This window comes from Labeo rohita, chromosome 18 (genome assembly GCF_022985175.1).
Source record: "Labeo rohita strain BAU-BD-2019 chromosome 18, IGBB_LRoh.1.0, whole genome shotgun sequence".
Taxonomy (NCBI): domain Eukaryota; kingdom Metazoa; phylum Chordata; class Actinopteri; order Cypriniformes; family Cyprinidae; genus Labeo; species Labeo rohita.
In genome coordinates, this window is record NC_066886.1 from 2,400,146 (window position 1) to 2,420,454 (window position 20,309).

A 20,309-nucleotide genomic window follows, 5' to 3' on the forward strand; every position below is an offset into this window, starting at 1 on the left:
ATGTGACGTGCAGCACACGAGAACATCCACGAAATGCGAAATAAAAATGTTGAAATTCAAACTGCGTGACTTTTATTTTGTCTGTTGGTGAGCCGGAAGTGTTCATTCCTCCAGTGTGAAACTAAGGCAGTCGCAGATTTCAACACAAACGCAGCTGAAATTGTGAACAAATAAACTCAACGGGACGAACCAAAACTAGCTGCTATTTCAGGTTTGATAAGAGCGCACTTCGTTATATTGAGTTTCGTATCTGTAGAGTGTTTTACCGAGTGTTTATTTGTGATATTTTGATGAGCCGGTGAGGTGATGTTCGTATATGTTCGTATATCACATGCGTCTGTTTGTGTTCATTTTTACTCAAACCACTAGTTGTTTTGGCGTTCTTTTATTTCTTTTTTCCATATAAATGTATTTATAGTCATTTTACACGTTTAGATGACTTTCAGCCTTTTGGTATTAAGCAGTACAGCCATTTCAGGAGCCACAAAGACGATGCATTTGTGCTAAACAGCTCGTCAGTTTTGTTATTTAATTGTTTTAAAATTAAACGTTAACTTTAAACATTATCTGTATGGATCAAAGGGGAATTTAGTGTTAGTCCTACAAAAAATATTGAACCTAATTGCGTTAATTCCTATTTTAATAAGCAAACGTACTCATTTTTATTCAAAATAATAAATAAAAACACAATTCTTTATTTGTGCGGCACGATGTTAAATCTTAAGTGTTACTGTCATTATTTATTTATTTATTTATTTATTTATTTATTTAAACACATCAACATCTTGATTTGCCTTGGAAATTAAAAATATTGTGACACCATATATATTTATAATTGTTTTTGGAGTTTACATGCAGGCTAAGACACTTAGTAATGACATTAAAAAACATAATGCTTTTAAATTTTAAATGTTATATAAATGTATTTGTTTCCCCCTTTTGTAAAGGTCAGAACACAGAGGCATTTCGAAGAAAAGAGATATACCTGGCAAATATTTGTCTTGTAACTTGTAAGTCTTGAACGCACACATTTGAATTTGAGCATGAATTAAGATTTAAATCTGTTTGTATACTGTAGGTCATGCGTTTAGTACAAGTTCAATGTGTCATTTTGTTTTCCTGCTGTTTTTAGAATCCGCGTCACTTGAATGGACACGGTGCCCAAAGGTACACAGGTAGAGCTGCTTTTTGCTCTTCATTGACCCTGAAATATTGAATCGGACGGGGAGGAGAGCGGCTGTCGGCTTTAATTTGTTTTGTTCGTTTGTGATTTGTTTAGTAAGAGCAAACCGACTCACCCGAACCTCCATTATGCCTGTGAAGAAGAAAAGAAAGTCGTCCGGCTCAGAAGATCCGAGTATCAGAAAGTGCAAAATCACCAGGTAAAAATATTTGTTTTTGAGTTACTCTTATGCATCAGACACTGTATCATGCTCTCTTTTAATTTCAGTTACTGCAGGACACAAACACCAGGACGGCTGGTAAACCCAGATGATCATTTCTCTAGCAAGAAATGTGTCGCCTGGTTTTACGAATATGCAGGTATTTGCATTCAGCTGTTTTACTTTGGTAATGTGATGTATTTTAAAGTGAAATAGTATTAAAAGGAACAGTTTGCCCAAAAATTAAAGTTTGCTGAAAATGAGCTCACCCTCAGCTTTCCAAAATATAGATGAGTTTGTTTCTTCATCAGATTTGGAGAAATGCAGCATTGCATCGCTTGCTTACCAAAGGATCCTCTGCAGTGAATGGGTGCCGTCAGAATGAGAGTCCAAACAGCTGATAAAAACATCACAATAATCCACAAGTCCACTCCAGTTCATCTTGAGAAGCTAAAAGTGGCATGTTTGTAAGAAACAAATGCATTAAGATGTTTTTAACTTCAAACTTTCACTTCTGGCCATATTCGATAATAACGCTTCCTCCAGTGAAAAAAAATCTGTCTGATTCAGGAGAGAAATATGCACAAATCAAGCATTGTTTACATGTGAAAACAGTCCACGAAAACCGATTTGGATTTGAGAGGACAACAGATGATGGACTTTTTCACTGGATGAAGGGACTTATATTTTAGCTGAAAGCAAACGTTTTGAAGTTAAAAACATCTTGATGGATTTGTTTCTTACAAATCATGCAGCTTTTCACTTTACAAGATGTTAACTGATGAACTGGAGTGGTGTGGATTGTGATGTTTTTATCAGCTCTGACGGCACCCATTCACTGCAAAGGATCCATTTGTGTGCAAGGGATACAGTGCTACATTTTCAGCAGTTTGAGTGAATTTTTCCTTCTTGAGACCTGAGCTGATATGATTATTGTTGTGGTTTTATATGTGTGTAGGTTCAGATGACATTGTCGGACCAGAGAGCATGGAGAAGTTCTGTGAGGACATCGGAGTAGAGCCTGAAAATGTTAGCAAATTCATCTATACACCTACAATTAGGTTTTAAGAACATTGTTTTATACTAAATATATCACTTAAAATAACATGCACTGTGTTTTTGTGATTCTTCAGATTGTAATGTTAGTTTTAGCCTGGAAACTTGAAGCAACAAATATGGGATTTTTCACAAAAGAAGAGTGGCTGAAAGGAATGACGTCACTACAGTAAGATTGACCTTTGATGTCACATTCCATCAGATGTCTTTTATTATATTGGCGTTTAACGTCTCTGATCTGTCTACAGTTGCGACTGCACAGAGAGATTACAAGGCAAACTGGACTATATGCGCTCTCAGCTGAATGACCCGGTTGTATTCAAGAACATTTACAGATATGCCTTCGACTTTGCCAGGGTGAGAGGATTTCTTTAGTAGGGCAAAAAATGCACTCGTTTTCTCGGTTTTTAAGATAAATTGTGATCCTGGACCACGAAACCAGTCATAAGTGTCAGAGATTTTATTAAGATTTCCATTGATGTGTGATCTGTTAGGATAGGACAATATTTGGCTGAGATACAACTATTTGAAAATCTGAGGGTGCAAAAAATCAAAATATTGAGAGAATTGCCTTTGAAGTTGTCCCGAATGAAGTTCTTAGCAATGCATATTGCTAATCAAAAATGAAGTTTTGATATGTTTACGGTAGGAAATTTACAAAATATCTTCATGCAATATCTTCATCTTCACTTAATATCCGAATGATTTTTGGCATAAAAGAAAATCTGTAATTTTGACCCATATAATTTATTTTTTGGCTATTGCTACGAAATATTCCCGTGCTACTTAAGACTGGTTTTGTGGTTCAGGGTCACAATTAAGCATTTTAGGATATAAAATTCCTTGGTTTTTTTTAACTATATATAAATTGCAGTTAATTTGTGTATGCTTGTGGATGTTTTTTTCCATTATATTCATTTGGTTTTATATTTAGGATAAAGATCAGCGCAGTCTTGATATGGACACCGCAAAATCCATGTTGGCACTTCTCCTTGGAAGGACGTGGCCTCTGTTCCCAGTGTTTCATCAGTTTCTTGAGGTTTGTCATCTCTTTCTTCAAACCACTCTGTCAAATTGGCTGCCAAGCTCCAAAATTGGCAAAAAAAGCACTATAAAACCAGGGGTTGATGTATGCTTTTTTCCCAGATTTGAAAAATGTAAGAGCACATAAAGAACTTTAGGGTTATAATGAAAATGTATCAAATAATTTGTGACCCTGGACCACAAAACCAGTTATAACCGGTCAATTTTCTGAAAAAATAAGCTTTCCATTGATGTATGGTTTGTTAGGATAGGACAATATTTGGCTGAGATGCAACTATTTGAAAATCTTAAATGAGGGTGCAAAAAAATCAAAATATTGAGAAAATCGCCTTTAAAGATGTCCAAATGAAGTTCTTAGCAATGCGTATTACTAATCAAAAATTAAGTTTTAATATATTTATGGTAGGAAATGTACAAAAGATCTTCATAAGATATGATCTTTATCTAATATCCTAATGATTTTTGGCATAAAAGAAAAATCGATCATTTTGATCCATATGATTGCTAATATACCTGTGCTTCTTAAGACTGGTTTTGTGGTCCAGGGTCAAAAATGCATTTATTTAATAAATTTGGAATTATTTAAGTTTTGAATGTTGAATTAAATGCTAGATACATTTGTGTAACCAAAACACCAGTAAAGTGTTTTGCATAATATGGGACTTTTAATTTAACAAGCCTGAAAGGGAGGTAAAATATACACTCTTACAACTGTCTAAAACAAAAACACCAGCAGTATTCATTGATTGTGAACTGCTTTGAAACTACAAGCCTGTACAATGTGCAACATTGCAATTTTTTCTCTTTGAAACATGCAGATCTCATTTGTATCATTAAATCATCATTTTTTGCAGTTTAATAATTGCATAAAGCTGTGTATTGGTTCCTGTTTTTACAGCCCCAAATTTAAAACCTCTGAAAATGATCAATTCCATATTTGCTTTTCCAAATTTGACCTGAACCACAAAACCAAATTTGACCCTGAACCAAAACCAATAAGGGTATTTTTTTGAAATTGAGATTTATACATCTGAATAAGCTGAATAAATAACTTTGGATTGATTTATGGTTTGTTAGGATAGGACAGTATTTGGCCGAGATACAATTATTTGAAAATCTGGAATCTGAGGGTGCAAAAAAATCAAAATATTGAGAAAATCACCTTTAAAGTTGTGCAAATTAAGTTCTTAGCAATGCATATTACTAATCAAAAATTAAGTTTTGGTGTATTTGTGGAAATTTAAAAAATATCTTCATAGAACATGATATTTATTTAAAATCCTAATGATTTTGGCATAAAAGAAAAATCGATCTCAAGACTGGTTTCGTGGGCCAGGGTCACATTTGTTTTTCCTTAATAAAGGGATACAAAGAGACCTTTTCATGCACTTTTTGTATTTATTTGAATATAAAACAAACACTAGGTTTTTATTCTAGGTTTTTGTGACCCTGATTTGGTGGTCAAAGGTCACAAATTTGAAACATTTTTTGAAACAAAAAATTATTTTTTGGTGGACTATGCATTTTAAAACACTGAATTGTTTGTTCTTGAATAAACATAAAGTACTGTGACTAATAGAATCATCTCTCCTCCAGCAATCGAAGTATAAAGTCATGAATAAGGACCAGTGGTACAACGTCTTAGAGTTCAGCCGTACAGTTAACACAGACCTGAGCAACTACGATGAAGATGGAGCCTGTAAGTGTGACATTTTTCTTCTCATAGGATTTCTTTCAGTCGAACAGCCACTAATCTCTGTCTCTGGTTTCAGGGCCAGTGATGCTGGATGAGTTTGTGGAGTGGCATAAAGCCAGAATTGCATTATAGCACAAGTAGACGCTGAATGAAAGCACATCAGAGTTTTTGTTGTTTTTCGGTGTGCCCCCGACGTTGGCATACCTTTCGAGGACCGCTTCAACATGTCCTAGTACATCACTACCCAGAGACTCTTACAGTGTTACTTTAAAAGGAAACGGCACCCGAGGAATCACATGACAGAAGGGGAAATATTTTTCATATGTATTTGTTGCAACAGTTCTTTTGCCAGTGTTATATGAATTTTCTGAGGGAAACGGTCTGTTTGTAATTTCCTTTCATTTTTTTTTTTTTTTTTTTTTTTCCTCAAAGTTTTACTTTGTTTATAGTGTTTTGAAAAGGAAATAAATAAAGCAGTTGTAAATTAATCTTTCTTCTGGACTTTAGTGGCTTGGCATACAGCACTGTTGGAGCAATAAAGCATTTTTCAACTAAATCTAAATCAAGTGTGAATAAAAAGATTTACTTTACACACACAAACAGAAAAGTTTGGAGTCAGTAAGATTAATGCTTTTTGAAAAAAAAGTCTTACCAAGAGTTAAATATTTGATCAAAAATACAATAAAATTGTGAAATATTATTAGAATTTAAAATAGCAGTTTTCTAATTCAATATATTCTAAATGTGAATTTGTTTTTGTGATCAAAGCTTAATTTTAAGTATCATTACTTCAGTCTTCAATGTCAAATTATCCTTCAGAAATCATTCTAATATGCTGATATGCTGGTCAAGAAACATTTCTAATTTGTGCTCCTTCACATTTTTGTCTAATATATGCATCAGAATTACTAGTTTTCAAAGAGCAGGTGAAAACAGTTGAGGCCAAAGGTTTACATACACCTTGCGGAATGTGCAAAATGTTAGTTATTTTACAAAATAAGAGGAATCATACAAAATGCATGTTATTTTTTATTTAGTACTGACCTGAATAAAATATTTTTCATAAAAGATGTTTACATGTAGTCCACAAGAGAATATAATAGCTGAATTTATAAAAACAGCCCTGTTCAAAAGTTTACACACACTTGATTTTTAATACTGTGTTGTTACCTGAATGATCCACAGCCAATTTGAAGATAGTGTAAATTTAATTTATTTTGTCTGCTGGGAAACATGTAAGTATCTTCTGTAGCTTCTAAAGGGCAGTACTAAATGGGGGGAAAAAAAAAAAAAAAAATGATATTTAGGCAAAATAAAAAATAAAAAAAAATGCAGACATCTTCATTCTGTTCAAAAGTTTTCACCCCCAACTCCTAATGAATCTTTTTTTCTTCTGGAGCATCAGTGAGCGTTTGAACCTTCTGTAATAGTTGCATATGAGTCCTTCCGTTGTCCTCAGTGTGAAAAGATGGATCTCAAAATCATACAGTCATTGCTGGAAAGGGTTCAAATACACAAAAATGCTAAAAAAACCAAATAATTTGTGGGACCTGAAGGATTTGTCTGAATAACAGAGGGCAGTTTAACTGTTCAGAACAAACGAGACGCATGAACAACTATCACTAAACAAAAAAAAACACAGCTGTGGATCATTCAGGTGTGTGTAAACTTTTGAACAGGGTAATTTTTATAAATTCAACTATTTTCTCTGGTGGACTACATGTAAACGTCTTTTATGTGAAATATCTTATTCAGGTCAGTACTAAATAAAAAATAACATGCATTTTGTATGATCCTTCTTATTTTGCTAAAATAATTAACATTTTGCAGATTTTGCAAGGTGTATGTAAACTTTTGACCTGAACTGTATATTGTCTATACATTAAACACATTCAACATACAGTTTAATTACTGTAAAAATAGTTGAATTGAAATGCACGCTTTCAGGCTGTTGGTAGACTTTTGACCAAAAAAGCCAGAATAACACTTCAGTTAATTGTCCAATAAGCCCAGGTCACAAATTGGTCAAAGGTCTTTTCAGTGATCACTTCCTCCACCTCATAAATGTGTTTCTCAGCCTGATTGTGAGGCTCCAGTTTCTCCTTCTGTAGCTGAAACACTGTTTTCATTGGAAGGAGCATTTGGTTGAACCGTCTGGCCTTTGGTCGACTCTCTGGCTGGGTCGAAGTCAAGAGACTCAGCCTGTTTCATAATGGCATCAAGTCGCGTCAGCGACAAGGTCCTCAGTTTGGGCCTGACCTCGTCTTTAACCTCCATCCCTGAGTCTTTGATGTGGCTGTATTGATTCCCTTCTTCATCATAGTTGTAGACTTTAATGATGCGGATCTTCTTCTTTGGATGTGGACTAACCACCGATCTCAACTCTTGGGTTTGTTCTTCTCCTTCACAACTCTGGGGCTCGTTTGACTCATCATTCCCATTTCCGACAGCATCTGCGTTATCAACATTCACACGTTCCTGATCATCCAAACCAATGTCCACGTTATCTTCTTCAGTGTCTTGGTTTTTATGAAAGAACACCGTCTCAATTTGCGCTCTGGTGGTTTGTAAGTTCCTCTGTCCATTGATGTGATAGTGTTTACCTTTTCTATGAGGCGCACGGGCCCTTATCGTTCGTAGGCACTTCATGACGTAGGATCTACTGAATGCACCAAGTGTGAAGGCCACTACAAAGCTCACGATTACTGATGCCGCCACAGCCGCTGCGAAATGGCTTTCTGACACCGTGTCGCTGTTAACCTTTGCCTCTCTAGTCTTCCTAGGTTTCTTGACAGCTGCTATGTTAACTCTATAAGGCACAATTGTTTTGCTCATCTCGTCCAGACGGACACAGAAATAGAGTCCATCATGGCTGGACGTGGCCCTTGAAATCCTCAAAGTGCCATTGCATGTTTCAACTGGGTCTGTTTTGATGTTTGGGTGGTTGCAGCCATCAAACAGGCCGAAAGGCGTCTGCCACCACTGCGCCAGAACTGCGGAGAAGAATATAACAATTACGACTAAACCGACACTTTTCATAGCTTGTGCATTTAAAAATAGCGCTAAAATGTGGTTCTTTTTCAACAAATGGTCAGAGAAAGGAGGCACTTAACCTTCAGATAATATTCATCCACAACTAAAACAATAATAAAAAAAATATTACTTGACATAAAATAACATAAAAAAGCTAGATGCCAAGGCAGCATTTCTCATTTTCAACTGGAACATTTTTAACTAAAACTGGAATAAAAATAAATAAAAACTATATAGATAAATACATTAAAACTATTAAAAATGACAAAAACACACAATAGAATGACTATAACTTCAACTAAAATTAAAATATGCACTAATTCAAAATAAAAACAAAAAATATAATAGTCAATTATTACGAAGTAGCATTGGGTCAAACTAAATTAGCTTTTTTATTTTCTGTTTATTTTATATACCTTATTTTCACAATTCTCCTCAAGTCTGATTTAATATTTATTTATAAATAGGTATAAACAAAGCAAAAATAAATAATTAAATGAAATTAAAAAATACAACATTAAAAAAATAAAAAAATATCAAATAAATAGAGTTTTAGTGTAAATTTTAGTGTAGATTTTTGTCACTCAATGTGGCGAGTTTGGGACCAAAAGATTTTTTTAAGTTATTTATAAATTTACATTTTCCACAAATATTTTGAGTACTAAAGATAGCAATGTGCTGAAACGTCTGCTTGCTCATGTTCATCTGTTTTTAACTCACATGCACCCTGCACTTCTTGCATGATGCAATTTATAAAATAAAAAATGTTTTGCTACACTTTTTCAGTGTGCATTGAATTCAGTGTGCAGTTAGCCATTTTTCTGTTTTCTTTTGGCTCTATGCACCTGCAGCACAAGGATTTCCTTTTTCTTTTTTGGAGCGCTACAATTTTTTCAACTTTACATTTTCCATAAATTCAAATGTTTTCATTCTACTTTGGAGTTGAATGATTAAGCTTGATGAATGCAATAAATGCACTATAATGTATGCACATATTTTAAAATGAAATAATTAGATGTTTAATAATTAAGAAAATTGAATAGTTGTATATTTGTATTTCCAACATAAATTCATGTGTCACCTTCATCTCCTTCATCTCCGCACTGAAGCGTCAGTGTTTGTCCTGGATGAATATGAAGTGAATTTTCAGGTCTGACCTGCAGACGGTTTGTTTGACCCATCGGAGTCTCCAGCGATTGTTCAGAGTTTCTCTGGTAAATATCACTGTGAGCTGCAGTTTTAGATATGAAACCACCGACACACAGAGAATCCCAGAGGAGAATCAAAGTCAACAGAGAACTGATTTTCAACTCCATGGTGTCTAGAAGAAAAATGTTCATTAACTTCAGTGTGCTTTTAGTAAACTTGACTGCTATTAGTTAGTATTAGTATTATTGCATTTTCAATAATCACATAAATATAAAACTTCTCTTTGACCAAAATAATAATACTAAATTTATGTACAGCAGCAACAAATGAGCACCACTGTTGTACAAGAAGTTCATATATGTCAAATTTCTCACTGCTATCATTTGAAAAATGAAATACATTTAAAACCATACAGATTTATGACATATATGACAGTCAGATACTCACAGAATGAGTGTTGAAGTCTGTCGTTTTCTCTATGAGAGGAGTAAAGTACAATCCTCACATGACAACTCTTTTCATCTGGTGCTCCATGTTTAAAGATTAACATTTTTCTCTTCAATAACAGACAGGATGTCATGTGGATGAAAATGCCAGTGGATGTTTTCTTTATACCATAACAGTTAAAGTCAGTTTATGGCTGCACAATATGACTTTTTAGGTAATTAGTAACATTCTTTGCCACTATGCTGAATTTATGCAAAGAAACACATGAGAAATTGACAGTTAATCCAGTATTCTTTCATTTGTGACCCTGGACAACAAAACCAGTCATATGTACCCTGTTGAGAAAAACAGCATATGCTGGTTGGGTAGGTTTTGATGCTGGGATGCTGGTTTTAGCTGGTCATGTGCTGGTCCAGGACCAGCTTAAACCAGCTAAGGACCAGCTAAAACCAGCATCCCAGCATCAAAACCTACCTAACCAGCATATGCTGTTTTTTTCAACAGGGTAGCACTGGTATATTTGTAGCAATAGCCAACAAATCATTGTATGGGTCAAAATGATAGATTTTTCTTTTATGCCAAAAAAATTAGGATATTAAATAAAGATAATGTTCCATGAACATATTTTGTAAATTTCAGACTGTAAATATATCAAAATTTAATTTTTGATTAGTAATATGCATTGCTAAAAACTTCATTTGCACAACTTTAAAGGCTATTTTCTCAATATTTTGATATTTTTGCACCCTCAGATTCCAGATTCCTGACCCTCAGACTTTTAAATAGTTGTATTTTAGCCAAATATTGTCCTAATCCTGTTCCTATCCTAACAAACCATACATCAATGGATTTAGCTTTCAGACGACTTTAAGAAAAAATGACCCTTATGACTTGTTTTGCAAGAAGTAAGAGTTGGGTGCTGATGTAAAAACAGTTGCGATTCTTTCTTTATATGGAAAAAGGAAAGAGAAAATGCTGTTTTAGTCCATTGATCAAATGCGTTGTTTAAACAAAAATGTAACTAAATTATTTTCAGGTTTAATTAAGTAAATTATAAGTTAATTAGTTGCTGCTCTTGTGTGGATGTGGCAGATCACGCTGCCAGCAATTTTCAAAAGATTTACACAAAAACGCAAATGTAAATTCGCGCAGCATTTGATTAACCGAAATGAAAGTTGATTGGCCCATCACGAACAGCGCTGCGAAAAGTAACAAACATCACATCACAACCCCGCCCTACTTAAACCGCTGTGTAGGCGATAATTTATTATTTTTTATTTTTCTTAGTAATTAAAAAACTACTATATAAGCGAACAAAGACAATTTTAGACTGATATACCTATGTTTAAGTACATTTTATAATGATCGCGATTCTACCTGTCTACAGCGATCCTCATTAAAATGTAGTGTTTTTCCACACGGTGGCAGCAGGAAACTTAAACATAAGTATGGTTTGTCAAACTACGTTTTGTGTTTTTTCTTACATTTGTCGTTTTGTTTTTCTTAGCTGGCTTTAGAAAACTTGATCTAAAATTACAGCGAAACAGTAAACAGCGAGCAAAAGTCCTGTTTCTCAGAAAAGTCTGATTCTGTATCTCGATAACTCTTTTTCACCCAGTGTTTCCCTTCTGATAAATTGGGATGAGTTGCAGAGACACACACGAGTGTGAGCAGTGAAGGCCCCTCCCTCAGAGAGCGCAGTGAACATGAAACACACGAGGAAATAGATACAAACACAGTTCGCTGGATTACAGTCTCTGGAGGATTGAGGAGAAACCTGTGGACATGCGTGTGTGCATATGGAGCTGTAAATCATAAGAAGCATCTGTTCACACCTCATTTGAATATCCACAAGCAGGAAGAGTTTTGCAGGTAAACGACGGCATTTAAGGTTCTTGCAACAGATTTGGTGTTTTTTAAGTGTGTGCAAGTGTATGGGGTCTTCTTGTGGCTTTATTCCAGACCGCAAAACCTACATGTACACGGTGTTTTCAACTTTTTTGAACGTGTTTAGTGTTTTTGTTGTGATATGTTTCAAGTTTGTTTGCGTGTGGAATGTTGAAAAGGGCGGAGTTACACTGTAACATTCTGTGATGAACTTGATACATTTGAATTCTGTGTTCTTGACAAATTTGAATATGAAGAATTAAGTTGTGGTTTCCAAGCCTGGAAACCACATGAATGAAATTTTGTGAGTGCAATCTCTATGAAATAGTTGTTATAATTATTATCAGTTGTTACAAACATTTGCAAAAACTGTGTGAACCAGTCCATTTGATACAATGTATCAGAAATTGTTTTCGATTGTCTGTACTGTAACATTTTACATTCTAAACATTTTATTATTATTTTTTTTTTTTTTTACAAAAACATATTGTCCTTCTAACAATAAAACATGCTTATCTGTAGGCAACCAAAATGAAGTTGTTTGTGGTTGCGTAAGTGTTTTGTTTAGTCGTTCACAAAAAGTTTAAGTTTTAATGGGCCCGAAAAGTGTTTGGATGCTTAACTGACATCCACTAAAATCATCTCAGGTTTCTTAATTTTTGTCGTTTAGTCACCTGGTGTTTTAACCCTGTAAAACCTCACATATTAAATAATAAAAGTCCTGTTCTTAAATTAAATGGAAAAGGTTCCTAATCAGGACAAACTCTTAAGGATTTGTTTTATAAGATTAATTTTTTTCAAAAGTAAATTTAAAGAATCTTTTATACAATTTTATGTACACTTTGTTTTATAAGTGTCTTTGTTTTGTTTGTTTTTATAAAAGTCTTTGTTTTAAATTGTCTACTACTGTATTGTTTTTCTAATGTATAATCTTTGTTTTCCTTGAAATATACTTAAACTTAAATCAAGTCAGGTTTAAATGAAACTGTTATTATGTTTTAAGGAAAAATTGTATTTGATTTTAATATTTAAGGCACATATAGTATGATAAAGTTAGATGATGAAGCTCAAACTTGATGGAAAAATGGCTCGATTTTATTTAGTGGCTTAAACTGAGCAAAAATATACAATCTGGACAAAAAGTAAGATAAAATAGCTTTTATGTAAACAAATGAGATCTTATAACAATGTAGCATTTCCTTACATAAAATGACAAATATTAGTTGTCACAAAACGCATAATGCAATTCAATACAGTGATTAATGAGAGCCTGATCATACATCACATTTGATATTCACATTTTAACGTGAAAAAAGTAAACCTAGTTGCATCATATTAAGTGATATTTGCACAGATGATGCATTGTTGCAATGATAATTACACATTTTAAATGTCCAGAGACTTTCTAAAATGTCACCAATTAAAGACGCACCCTCTGTAAAAACACTATGCCATCACTGACTCAGTCTCATGATCCTCATTGTCCAGAATAAAGGTCCATGTGTTGTGAAAGGGTTTGTGTAGTGTTTGCCTTCAGAAACAAGACTGCAGAATCTTTTGTGCTGTCAGTATGATGGTGTGTTTCAGTAATTCCGGTCTGGATGGGTGTATGGTCTCATAAGCAGATTCATCTAATCTCCGTATCGATCTTTTCTTCCTCACAGTCGTGTGTAATGCTTTTATGGCTGCATGCAGATGAATGAGGTCTGTCTTCCATTTGTAAATCCTGCAGGACGACCCACAGTACTCCGTCAAGAGTGATAAACACCAGAGCAAAAAGCAGAAGAGCACAGTAAACTGAAAGAGGCCGGTCGTGTTTAGCAAATGCTTAGAGACGATTTCTGAATTTTTTTTTTTTCCTTTTTTCTGGTTTTCTGGTTTAACAGCGTGATACTGACTCATGTCACACTGCTCATGTGGCTTTCAGATGTGTTTTGCATGAAAGTTAAAGAGTTTTACATAAGGATTAGTTCCCATCATGTCGTTCAAACCTGTATTAGAAGGCAATGGTTGGTTTTGAGCTATTTTGCTTCCAAAACATGTTTTCTTTTTAGAGTTGTGTAAAGAAAACATAAAAAAAAAAATCCCAAAAATCTAAATTTGCTTAAAATATGCTCACCCTCAGGCCATGCAAGATGTAGATGAGTTTGTTTTTCCATCAGATTTGGAGTAGTGTAGCATTGCATCACTTGCTCACCAATGGGTGCCGTCAGAATGAGAGTCCAAACAGCCAATAAAAACATCACAGTAATCCACACCACTCCAGTCCATCAGTTAACATCATATGAAGCCTTTGTCTTCTCAAGATGTTAATTAATGGACTAGAGTGGATTACTTGTGGATTATTGTGATGTTTTTATCAGCTGTTTGGCTCTCATTCCGACGGCACCCATTCACTGCAAAGGATCCATTGGTGAGCAAGTGATGCAATGCTACATTTTTCCAAATCTGATGAAGAAACAAACTTCTCTTCATTTCGGATAGCCTTAGGATGAGTACATTTTTAGCCCATTTTCATTTTTGGGTGAACTGTTTCTTTAATGTCAAACTGTGTTGAATATCCAGACCAGAGAAACACATCCAAAACAGTGTTTCTACATTAGCCTTTTTGCTCTGCTATATAAATGACAGGCATAACTCAGTTCTTGTTTTGAATTACAACCACATTTCTTCCCAAAAACACACACTTACTTTGGAACAGATCAGGCGAATGCAAGGGATGTTGCAGTAAACCGATCCCACTGGACCCCTTGCTCAGCAATGGATCCTCTGCAGTGAATGGGTGCCGTCAGAATGTGAGTCCAAACAGCTGATAAAAACATCACAATAATCCACAAGTCCACTCCAGTCCATCAGTTAACATCTTGTGAAGCAAAAAGCTGCATGTTTGTAAGAATAAATTCATAATTCAATGTTTTCTGAATCAGGAGAGAAATATGCGCAGATCAAGACCCCTCTACAAGCTAAAAATATATGGGTGGTTTTTGTTGTGAGATGAAAACAGGACGTGGACATTTTCACTGGAGGAAGTAATATTATGGATTATAGACTTGTATTTTAGCTGGGAAAAAACATCTTAATAGATTTGTTTCTCGCAAACACACAGCTTTTGACTTCTCAAGATGTTAATTGATGGACTGGAGTGGTGTGGATTACTTGAGGATTATTGTGATGTTTTCATCAGCTGTTTGGCTCTCATTCCGATGGCACCCATTCACTGCAAAGGATCCATTGGTGAGCAAGTGATGCATTGCTACATTTTTCCAAATCTGATGAAGAAACAAACTCATCTTCATTTCGGATAGCCTGAGGATGAGTACATTTTTAGCCCATTTTCATTTTTAGGTGAACTGTTTCTTTAATGTCAAACTGTGAGTATCCAGACTAGAGAAACATATCAAAAACAGTGTTTCTGCATTAGCCTTTTTGCTCTGCTATATAAATGACAGGCATCACTCAGTTCTTGTTCTGAATTACAACCACGTTTCTTCCGAAAACACACACTTACTCTGGAACAGATCAGGCGAATGCAAGGGATGTTGCAGTAAACCGATCCCACTGGGCCCCTTGCTCACCAGTAAATCCTCTGCAGTGAATGGGTGCCGTCAGAATGTGAGTCCAAACAGCTGATTTAAAAACCACAATAATTCAAAAGTAATCCACACCACTCCAGTCCATCAACTAACATCTTGTGAAGCAAACCGCTCTATGTTAGTAAGAATAAATTCATAATTCAATGTTTTCTGAATCAGGAGAGAAATATGCGCAGATCAAGACCCCTCTACAAGCTAAAAATATATGGGTGGTTTTTGTTGTGAGATGAAAACAGGGCGTGGACATTTTCACTGGAGGAAGTAATATTATGAATTATAGACTTTAGCTGGGAAAAACAGATTGGCGTTAAAAATGTCTTGATAGATTTGTTTCTCACAAACACGCAGCTTTTGTCTTCTTAAGCTGTTAACTGATGGACTGGAGTGGTGTGGATTAATTGTGGAATATTGTGATGTTTTTATCAGCTGTTTGGACTCTCATTCCGACGGCACCCATTCACTGCAGAGGATCCATTGCTGAGCAAGTGATGTAATGCTATGTTTAAACTATTTTGTTAATGTCAAACTGTGTTGAGTGTGATCCAGACCAAGGAAACACACCCATACATATTAGCCGTTTTGCTCTGATATATAAATGACAGCCATAATTCAGTTCTTGTTCTGAATCGCAGTCATATTTCACACTTATACTGAAACAGATCAGGTGAATGCAAGGGACGTTGCAGTAAACCGATCCCACCGGCGAGGTCAATAACCCGCAGAAGGTTTTTGCATTACCATCTTCTGTGTGTGTGTTGTTTCAGACTGCAGGATGTTCTCGTCAGTGAAGCCGTTTGAAGGGCAGCAGTTTGCAGCCCTAAGGAAACAGTGCCAGCAGAACAGGACTCTGTTTGAAGACCCCGTCTTCCCCGCTGTGGACCAGTCGCTCTTCTCTCAAGGAAACCGCATCGGAAGAGTCACCTGGAAGAGACCAAAGGTAAGGGAAAATCACAGATTTGTGGATGCAAGTGTCATGCAATGAGTCATTTGTTGCATAATGTGAATACGTTGTTGCATTTGTGTTGTAATTACATCTGTTTTTCACATTGGATTATTAAATACACCTAATTATGTTATCCACCTTATTTTTCCTGGATGAGCAGGCGTGGCCATTTGTGTGTTGCTTCCGTTGTCATTTGCTTCCAGCTGTTTTTAGCTGTAGACAACAGCTTGTTTTGCTGCTTAATATTGCAAACTGGTGCATCTTACCATAGTATTTTAATGTGTTGTTTTAATTGTGAGCACACTGTTTGTAGTGCAAACAGTTTTACTGTTTACTGCACAAAGAAAATGCTTATTTCTGTGTTGAAAAATAAGGTGGATAAAACAGTTTATTTCACAAACTTGCTAACGTAACACTTAAAGTTCACAATTAAAGTATGAAACTGTATATTGTATTAAATAAATCTAAATATTTTAGAATCAGATTTGTTTCAAAGATTTTATAATTTAACAGTAAAGTTTAAGATTAAAGTATGAAACTTAATGCTCTTTTTTTTCATATTTTATTTTTAGGTAAATAGAACTATTTTATAATTTGATTTATTTTATAAATTTGTATATTGTATATTGATCTATTTTCCCTATTTTATTATTAAATCTAATTATTTTATAAGCAGATTTATTTCATAAATCTGTTAATTTAACTCTTAAAATTCAAGATACTTGATATTTATATATTTTATTATTAAACAAATAGTTTTAGAATCAGGTTTATTTCGTAAATCTGATCATTTAACACTTCAAACGCAGCATTAACGTATGAAACTTGATATTGGTTTATTTTCCCTATTTTAATATTAAATAAATCTAACCATTTGTTAATGCAATTTATTTCCTAAATCTAATAATTGAAAACTTAAAATTCAGAATTAAAGTATGAAACTTGATTTTAGTCTGTTTTCCTGTTTTATTGTTAAATAAATCTGATAAATTTATAAATGTAACACTTAAAGTTCAGGATTAAAGTATGAAATTGATAATGGTCTGTTTTCCCTGTTTTATTATTAAAAAAGTCTAATTATTTTATATGAATTCATTCATAAATCTGATTTATTATAATTTTTGTAACACTTAAAATCCAGGATTGAAGTACGAATCTTGATATTTGTATATTTTCCCTATTTTATTAAACAAATTATTTTATGATCAGGTTTATTTCATAAATCTGATAATTTAACACATTAAGAGCAGCGTTATAGTATAAAACTTGATATTGGTTTATTTTCTCTATTTTATTATGAAACTTGATATTGGTCTAAAACAGTTTCCCTGTTTTACTATTAAATAAATCTTTTTATTTCATAATAATATTTAATAAATCTGATAATTTAACACTTAAAATTCAAGATTGACGTATGAAACTTGATATTTGTATATTTTGTTTTATTTTATTGTAAAATTGTTTTATAATCAGGTTTATTTAATAAATAAGTTTAGGATAAGATATGTTTTCCTTTTTAATATTAAATAAGTCTGATTATTTTATAATCTAATCTACTTCATAAATGTGATTATATTTAACGCTTAAGATTCAGGATTAAAATACGAATTTGAAGTATAAACAAAAGCAAAAGTAAGCAGACAGCACTGATAATTAATGCCCTTTCATAACCAATAATTCACTTTAAGCATTTGATTTTATGGCTGCTAAGATAAAACCCATCACCTAAACAGCCTGAAAATTTCATTAATCATATCTGATCTGTGTGTGTATGGAAGGTGTGGCTCTTTTGGCCGTAACTGTTCTTGTGTAACTGGACCCCACGTGTTACTTGTGTGTTTAAACTCACGCCAGATAAATGTGTTTATCGTTAAAACAATAACCACTTCATACAGCCACATCCTTGACTCGGTTGTAAACGCTTGATGATATTATATTTGGCCAAAGATTATAATAGTTATTGTTTAGAAATGTGCATGAGTAAAGGTTTGTGTACAGGAATGGTTTCCTGTAGCTGTCATAACTGGAGTCGTGGTGTGTGATAAATAAATATGTTTTCGAAGCATATAAATAAACCTGAGCCGTACAAAAGATTTCTATTTTAAATAAATGCTGTTCTTTTTAACGTTTTGCTTATCAAATAATACTGAAAAAATATTCCAGGTTTCCATAAATAAATATGAAATCATAATCATAAATATGATTTCTGAAGGATCATGTGACACTGAAGACTGGAGTAATGATGCTGAAAATTCAGCTTTGCATTACAGGAATAAATTCTATTTTAAAGTATATTAAAATAGAAAAACAATATTTTAAATTGCAATAATATTTCACAATATTACAGTTTTTTTTTTCTTTCAAAAAATATAATCAATTCAGCTTTGCATCAGAGAAATAAATTTTATTTTTATTTATTTTTTTTAAATAATAATAATATTTGACAATTTTTACAATTTTTTTTTTTTTCTGTATTTTTAATCAAATAAATGCAGCCTTGATGAGCTAAAAAGACTTCTTTAAAAACATTAAAAATATTACTGATCCTATACTTTTGAACAGCAGTGTATGTAGACCATGGCAAAAATAATAAATAAATCTATTTTCATATGCAATATTCAGTACACTACCATTTAAAAGTTTGGGGTTGGTAAGAATTTTTTAAAATATTTTTAAAAACAAATCTCTTATGCTCACTTAGGCTGCATTTATTTGATTAAAAATACAGTAAAATCAGTAAAAATGTGAAATATTATAATGTTATAATATTATAAATATTATATTATAACTGATTTCTATGTGAATATATACTAAAATAAAATGTATTCTTATTAAATTAATAATAATAATAATTATTATTATTATTAATTATTTATTTGATTAAAAACATCAGTAAAATGGCTGTTTTCTATGTGAATATATTTTAAAACAAAATTGATTTCTCTGATGCAAAGCTGAACTGATTATATTTTTTGACAGAAAAAAATGTAATATTGTGAAATATTATTGCAATTTAAAATATTGTTTTTCTATTTTAATATACTTTAAAATGTAATTTATTTCTGTGATCAAAGCTGAATTTTCAGCATCATCACTCCCGTCTTCAGTGTCACATGATCTTTCAGAAATCACTCTAATATTGCTGATTTTTAAAAAGCATTTCAGGTTATTATAAATATTAAAAACAGTTATGCTGCTTCATATTTTTGCTGAACTGTGATGTGTTATTTTTTTAGGATTTTTGAAAAAACAAAGTTCAAAAGAACTGCATTTAATTGACATTATTGTAACATTATAAATGTCTTTTATTGTCACTTTTGATCAATTTAAAGCATCCTTGCTAAATAAAATATCTCACAGACCCCAATTTATTGAACGGTAGTGTATATTATCAAATTACGCTGACTACACAACCATCTTGTGACGCATCTTCAAAAATGTATTAATGAGCACAAATACAAGCATTTAGAGCAGAATGTCTTTAAAATGATGACAGACATCAATTTAGTCTAATTTGTATTGTATGCAATGTATTGTTTCTCTTCTTTTTCCCCTCCCTGTTGTATTCAGAGTCTTTTCAGCAGCATTTAGCTAAAGCTCATTACACAAAGCAAACCCAAAACCTCTTGAATCCAGTGCATTAAAGGCTCTGGGAAAAATCTTTTTGGCGGTCTATTAACTAGTTAAATATGCATGAGGTTTTAAGTAATCCTTGAGTGGACTGGCATTGTTAGATAAGCTTAAAGCTTGCTTTATCTAGTATTTGCGCAGTGATTTTCATGTAGATTGTTAGTAGTGTTTTTTTTTTTTTTTCAGGTAAAAATGGTGCATTTGATGCACTTGGTAAAGTACCAGGACACCTCTCTTCAACAGACTCACAGTTTGAGAAATGTCAGAAACACAAACGTTACACCCCTAAGCTTAATACTAAGTATGCTCAGTAGTAAACATCACTAGAATGCTCACAAAGAGCATTGTGTTTGCGTTTAGGGAGCATTGCTTCATATATTCAGGACACTCCCTGTTTCGCCGTCTGTTCTGTTCAGGCATGTGAACGCAATGCAGTTGAACAAGTGTAA

The 20,309-nt window shown here is 33.4% G+C and overlaps 3 protein-coding genes across 4 annotated transcripts in view; 2 read left to right on the plus strand and 1 right to left on the minus strand.

The window, feature by feature from the left end:
- The first annotated feature begins 162 nt into the window (after nucleotides 1-162).
- On the plus strand, nucleotides 163-5,666 carry dcun1d5 (DCN1, defective in cullin neddylation 1, domain containing 5 (S. cerevisiae)). Of its 2 annotated transcripts, XM_051135503.1 has the most exons (11): nucleotides 163-211; nucleotides 948-1,010; nucleotides 1,133-1,167; nucleotides 1,280-1,382; nucleotides 1,451-1,542; nucleotides 2,341-2,411; nucleotides 2,516-2,607; nucleotides 2,687-2,795; nucleotides 3,373-3,477; nucleotides 5,079-5,181; nucleotides 5,255-5,666. In XM_051135503.1, the coding sequence occupies exons 3-11, from the start codon at nucleotides 1,149-1,151 to the stop codon at nucleotides 5,308-5,310; spliced, it is 750 nt and encodes a 249-aa protein (XP_050991460.1). In that variant the 5' UTR covers nucleotides 163-211; nucleotides 948-1,010; nucleotides 1,133-1,148; the 3' UTR covers nucleotides 5,311-5,666. The 2 variants fall into 2 exon arrangements, with proteins under 2 accessions (XP_050991460.1, XP_050991461.1); XM_051135504.1 differs by lacking the exons at nucleotides 163-211; nucleotides 948-1,010 and having other exon boundaries at nucleotides 1,139-1,175.
- Nucleotides 5,667-6,998: 1,332 nt separating this feature from the next.
- LOC127181007 (uncharacterized) lies at nucleotides 6,999-9,909 on the minus strand. The gene is made up of 3 exons (XM_051135475.1): nucleotides 9,808-9,909; nucleotides 9,293-9,532; nucleotides 6,999-8,171 (listed from the first exon to the last, which is right to left on the minus strand). Exons 2-3 carry the CDS (start codon nucleotides 9,525-9,527, stop codon nucleotides 7,252-7,254), a joined length of 1,155 nt encoding a protein of 384 aa, XP_050991432.1. The 5' UTR covers nucleotides 9,528-9,532; nucleotides 9,808-9,909; the 3' UTR covers nucleotides 6,999-7,251.
- A 1,549-nt stretch (nucleotides 9,910-11,458) lies between these two features.
- The window catches only part of capn5a (calpain 5a), a 32,114-nt gene continuing 23,263 nt past the window's right edge, over nucleotides 11,459-20,309 (plus strand). The window contains exons 1-2 of the mRNA XM_051135537.1: nucleotides 11,459-11,679; nucleotides 16,052-16,224. Coding sequence (XP_050991494.1) covers nucleotides 16,060-16,224 — 165 coding nt within the window. The 5' untranslated portion in view covers nucleotides 11,459-11,679; nucleotides 16,052-16,059. The remainder of the gene's footprint in view (nucleotides 11,680-16,051; nucleotides 16,225-20,309) is intronic.